Raw genomic sequence first — 12,122 nt, 5'->3', positions numbered from 1 at the left:
TCATTGGTAGAAGAATTTCTTAGCATTTAAAAAGACTTCTTAGTATTAAAGAAATCATTTCTTGAACATTATTTTTTTGCATTTAACCTTTCGTTACTCGCGCCCACTTGCCCGACGATTTTCATCGCACGCCGAGCACTGTGCCGCCCATGCTAAAGGAAATGCGAAGTTGCCAAATTATAATGCTATAATGAATTATATCTTACAGTAACAACAGTAAGTTTGGCAACGTGGTCACAAAAATTGAATCGACGATTTAACTCGCATAATGAGCACTGTGCCACTTTTTCACATTCTTGTAATACATAAATATGCTTTTTTTATATTTAAAATATATATTTATCAATTATAATTATATTTAACAAAAATATAGATTTCAAAAAGAAAATTGGTTGAGTATGAAGTCACAAATACCTATACAGTAATTTTTATTGCAATTTTAGTCAAAAAGGCGGCGTCACGCTCATAGCCGAGTAACGAAAAGTTAACAAATATTTCTTACCGTTTAGGAAATTATTTCTTAATATTTAAAAAATCATGTCTTGATAAGTAGTTTCTTAAATAGTAATAAATATTTGTTAAATACAAAAAAATGATGTTGAAGAAATGATGTCTTTAGTACTATGAAGTCTTTTTAAATGTTAAGAAATCCTTCTATCAGCTTAATTACTTTGTTTTATTCTAATATCTGAATGCCTTAATCAATTTGGAAGTTTTTGAAACGAGTTTTTCAAAATTCAAATGCAATATTACCCATACGGAAAAAATATATATCCGGGCAAATCTGGAATATGTTACATATATGCAACATATATGTAACATATTCCAGATTTGCCCGGATATATCCGGATGTATATTTTTTTCGTATGGGTATAGACAATTTTTTTTTCTTTTTCAATAATATCTCCTTGACTAATCCACCAATAGGGATTATTTTTGCAGCGATTAAATTGTCTCTCTGAAATGGGAATCTGATATTTCTTCTGCTGATCAGGCGAGAAGAGATCGTCAACTATTTGAAGAAAAAAAGAAAAACAGTAACGTTAAAACTATCGTCTTCGATGTTCATATACCAACCAAATTAACAGATTTAGGTCGATCTTACAGCAATAAGGAATGAGTACAACATTGAAGTTCAAACGAGAGTTTCGAATACACTTGTGAGTTATATCATGGAACATCTACTAAACTTCTTTAACCTCACTTACTGCAGTTCAAATTTAGGCATGAATATTTCGACTCGCGTAACTTGCTTTTTATTAATTTTTTATTTCTTTAGTGAGAAGTTTACAGTTTCGTAATGTATCTGGCAAAAAGTAATAGCTCAGGCCAAAAAAACCGAAATCCTATGTACCAACTTTGATCAAGAAAATTTCATGTTATTGTGGAGTTAAGTATTTTTTGAATGGATGTTGACATTGGAGGAATTTTGTTATTAAAAAAGTAATAGCAACATTCAAAAATAAAATAGATCAGATGTAAAAAGTTTAAAAATAACTTTTCCCGTCAATTTATAACTTTTTCACTTCTCTACTGTGAAGTAAAACGGTAAAAAACCATGGGTGTAGTACTTTGTCCCTATAAATCGTGACTAGAAGCTAAAACACTTATTCGAAGTCTTCGTGTCACTGCACTTGGATGTAAAAGCTTTTTCAAGAATGCAGATTCAACCGTCACACATAAAAAATTCAATTCAGAATGTCACCAGTATATATATTTATGAGTATAAACATATTAACATTTAAATATTTACCCAATAGTTTGAGAAGTAAATTATAAAAAGGCTTGGAAACAAAATTGATTCACCGTTGAAGCTCGTGACCACCACCTTTATAAGAATCATCTTTTCGAGAATATTTTCCGATGCCTACTTCCACACAAAAAACTAGACTAAAAGTGTTTAAAAAGAGACGAAAAAAAAACTATGATGTTTATTTAAATCTCTGAATAGAAAATCATCGTTTATATTCAAAAATTCAAAAGTTTCGATCGATAAGTCTCGTGTGAAAAAAAAACAATATTCAAAAATTGTTTAACAGAATAAATTTCGAAATTTTAACCAATTTAACTAGAGCTTCGAGTTGACAACTTTGAATTTATTCAGAGCTTTTTAAAAATCAAAACTTCAAATCCAACACATGATCAAATATAATTTAAACTCAGTGACTGTTTTTATTTTTCAAAATTAGAGGTTTTCAAAATTTTCAAAAGTTGTTTCAACAAATGAGAAACTACGTCAGAAATAGATACGCGCGCAGGTGTAGGCAATCACGATTTTCATTTAAAACTTTAAACTTATTTATCTCGACTACTTTCTTGGCCAGTGTTTGCATGGCAACTTGAAGAGTTTTTGATATTTTTTTTTTTCTTTTTACATTTTCGGAATTCATTTCTCTATAGCTTATGGCGCTATATGTTGTAAGTATTTTGTTACATCAAATTTTTTTCTTTGAATATTAGCGAGGAATTAATAATGATACTACATAGATAAAAATGTACTGTAACTTCTACTTTATTTGATTTTTTTCTTAGGATTAAAAAACCAATAAAAATTTCTTAGCTACTTTCATAGAAAAATTGATTCAATAACAAAAAATTCCTTGTTACTTTAAGGTAGTTGTCGGGAGATGGGCATAGTGTCAGAAAGTCATAAAATTTTGTGTACTTATTAAGGGTATTAAGATACAGTTACCATTAAAATTTGAAGTCGATTGACCATCTCTAATTTGAAATATTTATAATCAAAGTTCGGATCATTAACATTGCGAGCAATGAGGAGTATGCGTTTCAAGTCACGTTCGTGATTCTAATAAAAAAACTAACAGTCAGAAACTTTTGAAAAACTAACAGAAAATTAATGAATTTGTCCTGAATTTATTTAAAAAAAAAAATTAAGTATTCACCATCTCATTGTTGAGATATAGCAACGCAAAGTTCAACAATAAATGAAAAAATATACATGTCGGTGAATTGGAAAAAAACAATCTGACAACGCTGTACGCGAGTATACATAGTATTATTTGAGCGGTAAATTTAAACATATACTCAGTACACTATACAGCAACTGGCAGAGTATATGCGACGTTGTCAAATTTTAATTTAAGAAAATGTTCAATAGTATTTGTGTATACGTATATATGAGTAGTGTGTAGGTAAACTTCTCACGGGTACAGTATCAAACAAAAGCAATGTCTCGTTTTAACTACTACCTAACCTACTCTTACCGCGTATATGGCTCATAACTTTTTGACAATATTGTAGCAGGACAACTACCTTAAAAATACCCAGCTTTTGTAAAAAATTAAAATTAAAAATAATCATAGAAGCTATTTTTTTTAATTCTATCTGCCGTAGCGAAACATGTTAAAAGTCATAAATCACGCTTTTACAGTATAGTAGAATGACGGATATAATGAGTTAAGAAAGTGAGATTGAGTCAAAAACAAGTGAAAGAACTAATGGAACTGCAAAGAAATTGAGTAAAGACGAGGGTAAAGAAAAGAAGTAATGGACTTGACAGGTTGCTACTACCAAAAGAACTATACAGATAGGGAGGATTGTAGGTTACAAGCTACGAAATTCAAGACAAAAAATTCACGGCTCTATGAACAGGGGAAGAAAAGTAACATTATCCTCGTGACGGTGAAATATATCACGACGTATACCCGGAAGCGACACTCAGCCAGCAGAAGTAAATCACAAATCACTCGGTTTAGATTTACATATAAATATCATTTAAATCAATGAAATTTCAAAGTTTTTATTTTGTCGAAAATAATTTTATATTAATTATTGCATTTAAGAATTTTCGAGCCCTATAGCTTTAAAAAGATTAAGATTTAGTTTTAAACTTTCTACGAAAATAAACAATTTTCGAAAAATTCGGAAAGATTTTTTTTTTACCCCGATTTTCAAAAATCGAGTTTTCATCAGATGTCGACGTTTTGAGGCTCAATCAAAAGGGCTCATCAAGACCTGAATCAATTCCACAGGAAAAATTTCCCTATTCAACTATCTACATATGAAGTGCTTTTGAAATTTTTCTAATGTAAAGCTTGATTACTGTCTTAATTATTACTTTTGCAAGTTTGTTACACTATAAAGGTTCTGCATAGTCAAGTTGTCTAGTTACGAGCCATTGCCTCTCATTTCCGGTCTTATTCGGATTCCAAGTTCCCTGGCTCTTCAATACATTAAGTTTTGTCTCTAGTTTTCTCTACATATGCTTCAATTGCGACGATTCATGAATACACACACACACACACACACACACACACACACACACACACACACACACACACACACACACACACACATGCACAACAGATGATCGAGAATTTTTCGAGTAAAAGAAACCTTCTACACAGAGAGAAAATTATGGTAACTGTTCCTAGAAAGTTTCAGGATTATCATCCCATCACTGCAAATCCACTCTAAAAACAAGTGTGTTCAACATAATTTAAATGTGTTCCGTGTTTAAGGTTATGAGAAAATTATGCAATTTTGTATAGTCAGTAAAAACACATTTCATGATTTGTTAAATATCTATAGTTTACTTATGGTGTTCCAATTTTGGTTGGTAAGTGTGTTAATTTCAATTAGGGGAGAGGGGGCAGAGTGAGCCCCTTAAGGGGATTCGCTACCGGACCTCTTTCTCACACTCAGAAAAATAAACGGGACTATCTTTGTAGCACTCGTTGCGTACATGAGAATTTTAAAACAATTTTTTCGGAGACGAATTAGAATTTTTGAAAATACGAAATTTCTAGCCCTGTGTTAAGGTTTTGAAAAACGCTCAAGACTCTCAATTTATGTTTCTAGTGTTTGGCCGTAAATTAAATTGAATTGAAAATCGGTTACCGTTACCCCTTAAGGAAAATAATCATAATATCATTCATTTTTTTTACGCGTTTAAGAATTTGCAATTAAAAATTTAAAAAATAAAACTAGTTTTTGTTAGGAGCCCGAAAAAAAAAGATTATTATTGCCATCATGATAGAACTTCGCGATTGTGGTGATACTATTCAACTATTTAGAGGTTAGTTTAGTTAGAGTGGAGTGAAGCTATGACAGCAATAATATCGCACACAAGACTCGACTGGATCGCTACGATAGCTATGTAAACTGCTACTAGAGGTATAAAGATCGCTCTCAACAAAAACCACATAGTGATACTTGAGATGCTCCCAATCATAAGAAACTATTTTTCGTGCACCATAATATTTATACTCTCGATTTATCATACTGTTACGTCCCAGCCTGCTCATCAGATGGCTCTGCCAATTTTTAAATCTTAAATAATAATAGACCAACCTGAGACCCGCCAAATTGATATATTTAAATAATAGAATAATAATATATTTTCTTTATAATAAATATTAAAAAGTATGCACTTAAAAATAGTCAAATAGATAAGATATTTTTAATGCATTATAATATTTATTCATCATCGACAATTTCTCTAAAAGAATGTTAATGAATAAAAATAGATAAGAATAATTGTACGACAAATAATGACTGTTAAAAGGATATAAAAAGTGAAATTAGTTTTTCCACGAAAAAGTGAAAACATTGAAAAACATCGTCCGACTGCTGACGCAACAGCATCCGCGTCGAACGATGATAACGAACTCCCTCTTTTTGGGAATAAGGCCCTAAAACCTTATCCCACTTTTCTCTAGGGTGTTGGCTCATGTAAAGATATAAAAAGCCGATGCCCAATGCATCGGCAGCTCACACTCGTACTCTCTCACATCAACCAGAAATTATAGTAGTGCGGTTTATAACACGCAAGTAAACTCCCGGTTTAAATTAATTATATTATTCTTTTGACACGAAGTTATTTGTCACATAATAATTGTAAACTCAAGTGTATATTTATCCAAATTCTTCGACTATTCTATTTTATATGAATAAATCAAACATATTTATTCTTTAAATCACGACTAAGTTATTTCGAGCTTTCGAGAACTACCCCGTATCCGAAGATCTACAGTCACGTCCAATTCAAATAATTCGCGCCGGCAACTCACAAGCCGACACGACTCCAGGACGTAACAATACGATATTCAATGAAATATTGAGGTTAGAATACAGCTATTTCTACATCCGAAAAATATATTAAATTGATCATTGGTTAGGTTTGACAATAAAAAAAGCGTCATAAGTGGGCGTATTTACAAACGGTGTGAATTCTAACTACGCGTGAACAAACACCAACATCACTATTTACTACTCTCTCATCACTCACTCTCTCGCTGAATACTCGTTTACTATCTCACTCTACCATCGACTTTTGGTTGCTACAGTAAACGATGTGTGAACGTGTCGCCTATGCTATGAAGCAAAAACCAATGTACGTTCGCAGGTGCAAATGAAAATTTTACATTCGGCGTACATATAAAACGAAAAAAAAATAACAAATGAATGAAAAAAAGTAAATGTTCGTTCACTAAATGTTACAGTGACATTTTCATGATAACTCGTTGAAAATATTTTTACTGTATGCTATTACGATTAAACTAACGTATAAACGAGGCGTAGTCATTTATTTTTTTATTAATTTTTTTTCTTTCGCTAAACTATGATTGTAGGAATATTTTTAAATTACTTTATTTGATTTTATTATTTTTAATTTTAAATCGGCATAAAATACTCGCCGCAGCGCCAGTATATCATGCGATATGAATAATCTATCTATTAGCACTACATGATCTTATGGTTAAATGATTTTATGATAATTCATAATATTATTATTTAAAACAAATGAATCAATAGAAACATCTACAGTTTTAAATACGTTCAATCTTGGAACATAGTTCGTAAATATTTTTGGTTACTAAAACATTTGAAAATTAATTTAAACTAATTTACTATTACATCAGAAAACAATTTTTGAACACAACTATAAAGTTTTATTACGGTGCATAATTGAATTTTTTAATAAAAAAATATATATTTTGTTAATAATCACAAAGTTTTTAATCCTTCTTCGTTCCTTTAGAGCCATAGAGTCTCTAAGTTTAGAAATTTTAATTTTTTTTATAATCTATACCTGAAGAGCATGGAACTAATTGTACGCCTTTGTGTTACTCGGAGAATTATGAAAGGACATCCCGTAAAAAAATGAATTTTATCTACGATATAGGTATGCGTAGATCTACGTAACTCTACAGATCTATGTAGATCTACATAGATCCAGTGATGCATAAAAACGTGTGTCTGCGTGGACCTGGGTAGATCTAATCAGATCTGCGTAAATCTACTTGGATCAACATATATACTAGGGAGGGTTGAAAAAAAACTTTTTTTTTGTTTTTCTTAGCATGGGGTAGAATTTGTACCTTATAAAAAAAAAAAATTTTTACTCAACATTTTGAGGTGGCCCAATCGTTTTTAAAATAAATAATTGATCAAACGGGGTAGTCCCAACGAAAAAAATTACATGGTGTTCTAGAATATGTAGGGTATCCCCTTGAAAGCTAATTGAAAGTCAGGAGTTGAAAAAATTTTTTTCCTATAATTTTTGTAATTTAAATAAAAAATCCAAAAATGAAAAGCATTTTCTTTTGAATTAAAATGAAAGTGAAGTAAAAAAAAATCACATTCGACAATTATTAGAAGTTTTCCACGATTTTGAACAAAAAAAAAGTTTTTTTTCAACCCACCCTAAAATATATACGTATATCTCCAAAATGAAACAAATTAGATCTACGTGGATCTAATCCATTTTTTCATGGGATAAACGTTTTTTTACTGGCCAATGTTTTTTTGAATTGAACAAGAAAAACAAAATGAAAAGAAAAAGAAATCAAGTAAAATAGCTGCCGTAACTACTAATTTCGTAAACTGATACTAATCTTAGTACAATGTATACGAAATTAGCATCGGTTTTTTTATTAAAAGATTTAAATAATGACTTTCAATAGAGTTCTATTATAAAGTAATCTGAGGCTTATGCAAAAATAACTAAATCAATTCATGGCGTATGCCGGAAATTATCATGAATATACATACATAAAAGCGTACATGAACAAAGCAACCGACACCACTAAAATAAAGAGTTAATAAATTCGACACTTCTATATGAATATCAAAGTGAAATGGTTCGAAATTACATTATACTTGTTTATTAGATACGTATCTAATAGAAGTACTTTTATTGTAATTCAACCCTCTAATACTAATTTATTATTTCACTATAAGAACTCGATTTAACCAGAGTGCATTGGTTAATTTTTTTTTAGCAAAAGTAGACCACACTCGCGCTTTAGGTCTACAATTAAAATTTTTTCAATAAATTGAAATTTTTCACCAATGTCATCATTATAAACTCCTATTAATCTCAGAGCTTTTTTAAAAAAGATAATTGTGATCGAATAGTACCCGCATGAAAAAACTTTATATGTGGAAACATATATGATAGAATATATGAATATTATAATGTGATATATTGTACGATATATAAAATAATATTTACATTTTTGCCGTAAAAAAATATATTATCAATAGATTTATCGATATATAACTTTATGTATGTTTTACATATATATTTTAAAATATCTTTTTTATATTGCACGCCTCGGAAGCGAAGCGGAGAGGTTGTGCTTTATAACCAACCTGTCAAGGTCACACGATTTCCACTCATTAAAGTACATATATTTTTTTTCTATTACTCTTACACATTATGAAAAACACATCAATATAAAGCTGAAACACTAATAAATAATCCTGATACTTTTTTTAATTTGTCTAATATGTATTAATATAAAAAAAAGTTCATTAAAAAAAATTTATCGTGGACGTCCATTAGTCTGTGGTTCAAAAAAACGGCGTGGTACGGATATCTCGAGAACGACTTGACGAAACTACTTAATTTTTTTTTCAAAATTTTCAGAAATAAGCAAAGAAGGTTCCTTTCGAAAATCACTACTGTAGGCCTTCTCGATATTTTAAAAATAAATCATTACAGTTAAAACCGGCAATCTTACATGTAAACAAACACACACTGGCGCCATTTTTCATTAGGAATGTTCTCCTTATTTATTTTTTTTTTTTACTTTTATTACCGTATATTTACCATGGAAATTTCTATGGGAAAAGAGCGGGATATTCAATTTTATTCGAAATTTAATTTTTAAAAAAAAACATAACATGAGCTTTCGAGGCGTGCACTTTTGGATTTTCCAAATTTTTTTTTCATTTGATATATTATACTGAAAGTAGTATATTAACTAATATATAGTATTTTTTATATATGTTTTCCAATATATTGCAAAATATATGGTTTTCAATATATTGTAAAATATATGGCACTTTTTTTACTTTTCTTAGGTTATTGCCAGTAAATATAAGGTCAATAAAAAAAAGGAGAAAAATTAATAAATTCAACTTTTTTTTGTGGAATTGTGTAGAAATTGAAAAAGTATATTGGTAAAAATAAAATTTTTAATATATTGCGAAAAATATAAGTTTTAATATACTGGAAAAATATAATTCCAATACACCGTGAACCATATATTTTAATCATATAAATTCTTTCATATATAATCAATTATATAGGGACCATATACCACTAAATATATGAGTCAAAATATATGGATATATATATCAAGTTTATTATATTATACTTATAAATTATATATATACTATCCATATATGATAAGAATATATTGAGCATTATATGAGATAATATATATAGATAAATACAAAACATTATATACAAGTAAATATTTTATGATAAATATATAATCCAATATATGTAAAAAACATATATTTGTCAATATAGATATTTTTGTCGCTATATATTTATCACATATTAACCATATATTTTTTTATATACTTTTAATAATATATAGCTTTTCCATGCGGGTAGATATAGTTTCTTAACCCTTCATATAACTATCATCTGCGGTATACAAATTTACGAAGGAGGATTAAAAAATTTATATACTCTAAATAAAAAAGAAGTATTTTTACAGTATTTATAAATATTTACAATGTTCCAAGATTCTTAATATTAACGTATGCCTGGGGCTTGAATAAAGTTTTCTTCTAATATCAGTTAAGTTATGAATAATAGATTTGTAAACTATCTTTATGGTTTTTTTTTTTTTTTTTTTTTTATAACTGGAGGCAAATGTAAAAAAGTTACGTAAATATGACGGATACTTGGCAAGTGAATATGTCGTTAATAAAAAAAGTCTTGACATGTGAAAAATACGAGAATAGAAAATAGTTAATAGATGAATACAGCTGTCCTACATTTTTTCGTAACTTTTTAAAAATATAACACTGTATATATGTATATACATATAGTGAGAGTATATATATACATATATACAAGGATGTATTGATGAATTTTAATGTTTTAAATGACGCGTTTTTTGTCTCAATTCGCAATGACTGATGAAAAACTGACAAAGATGCACATGTTTTTTTTATAAACGACTGGACACTCGTTTCAACGATATTAAAAATTGTATGAGAATATAAATATTTGAAAGTCCAGTAGAACTAACTGAAGCGAGTGTTTAGTCGTTATGCATTTTTAATTTGGCAACGTGCTATGCCACTAAATTAGATGAATGTTCGATATTACGAAAAAGTAAATAATATGACTGAATGTGATATCCTTGTGGATAAAAAAAAAAAAAATAACAATTAAAATTCATGTAAAACTTACTTATTATAAAGCACTATGTCCGGCCGCCAAATATGATCGGAGGGCACGTGTAACATGTGTACACCTCCGTACTCCTTCGGCTCCCATCGTAGCTTGTAATCGTACCATGACTTGAAACAGCCAATAAAAATAAAAAAATATAAACAGATTATTGAAATGCTACGAGAGAACAATTGGTTATTTGTTTTTGCAATTCATTTTTTATTTTGTATGGATTATAAACAATTGTTTCAGTAGTGATGAATATATAAAAAGTATTGGTAAAATATGTATTAAATTATTGGCAATGTTAAAAAATAACTGAAGCGTAAGTGAAACAAAAATCGGAAGATTTTAGAAATAGAATGTGCTGTCAAACGGATATGGAAAGTGTATTCAACCGATAACAATATAAGCTTTTATGTAGATTTTTATGTACTTGAACGAGTAGAAAAATTCTATAGCATATATTATATATTATCAACAAATTTATTCCATTGACGTTCACTTCTATCTAAATAAAGTATTATCAATAAAGAGTTTTAGAATACTCTTTATTGGTATTACTACATTCGAGATTAATTATATTATTGCTGATATATAAGTATGGTGGAAATGAAATAAATACCCTTACTTGGGTATAAATTGAATCAAAGATAATGACAACTATAATTTCAATTCTATGCACGGATAAATTTTTTTTGTTTCAAGTGATACACGGAAAGAATGAGATTTTAGTGGCTACAATGTCAGATTGTACTGAGCCTCATCTGCTGTGAAAAAAATTTTCACATGGGAACTGCTACAATCTATATTGTAATGACTATAATGTACATTTAACTCAGTCCCAGACGAGATTGTATTATTATTGTTATTATCATAATAATTATAATAACAATAATAATACACGGAGAAAAATTTATGGTTACAATTACAATATATTATGGGAATAGTTCCCACAATGCATGGTAACCGGTTTTTTTTTTAAAGTTGATTACAGGAACGGCTCCTATATATATTATACTCGGAAGAAAATCTTTTCATGAAATGTCACAAAATTTCATGAAGTTTTATAAAATTTGGTGAAATTTTATAAAGTTTCATAAAATTGTATACAATTATATATAATTTTATCAAAATTTATCAAGGTTTTATAATTGTTATTGAGATCCCAAGAAGTTATTGGCATAAAATTTTATATATTTTAATCAAATTTTAAAGAGTTTTACAAAATTTTATAAAAGTCTGTAAAATTTGAAAAAAATTTATGAAATTTTTTCAGAAATTATGAGATAACTCTATGAAATTTCATTGATTTTTACAACACTTCATGAAATTTCGTAAAATTTTACATAATTTCATAAATTTTTGTAAAATTTTATAAAGTTTTATAAAATTTCATAAAAATTTACAAAATTTTACATAATCATTATGAAGATTCCAAGGACTTAGTGGTATG

General features: G+C 28.7%; 1 protein-coding gene across 2 annotated transcripts in view; it reads right to left on the bottom strand.

Moving 5' to 3' along the window:
* LOC130671121 (acetylcholine receptor subunit alpha-like) overlaps positions 1–12,122 on the bottom strand; it is a 230,535-nt gene that overhangs the window by 120,024 nt on the left and 98,389 nt on the right. For both annotated transcript variants that reach the window (XM_057474836.1, XM_057474837.1), the window contains one exon: positions 10,685–10,794. In XM_057474836.1, coding sequence (XP_057330819.1) covers positions 10,685–10,794 — 110 coding nt within the window. The remainder of the gene's footprint in view (positions 1–10,684; positions 10,795–12,122) is intronic.

This window comes from Microplitis mediator, chromosome 7 (assembly GCF_029852145.1).
Source record: "Microplitis mediator isolate UGA2020A chromosome 7, iyMicMedi2.1, whole genome shotgun sequence".
Taxonomy (NCBI): Eukaryota; Metazoa; Arthropoda; class Insecta; order Hymenoptera; family Braconidae; genus Microplitis; species Microplitis mediator.
The sequence above is the reverse complement of the archived record's forward strand: the minus strand, read 5'-3'. Positions and strand labels throughout refer to the sequence as shown.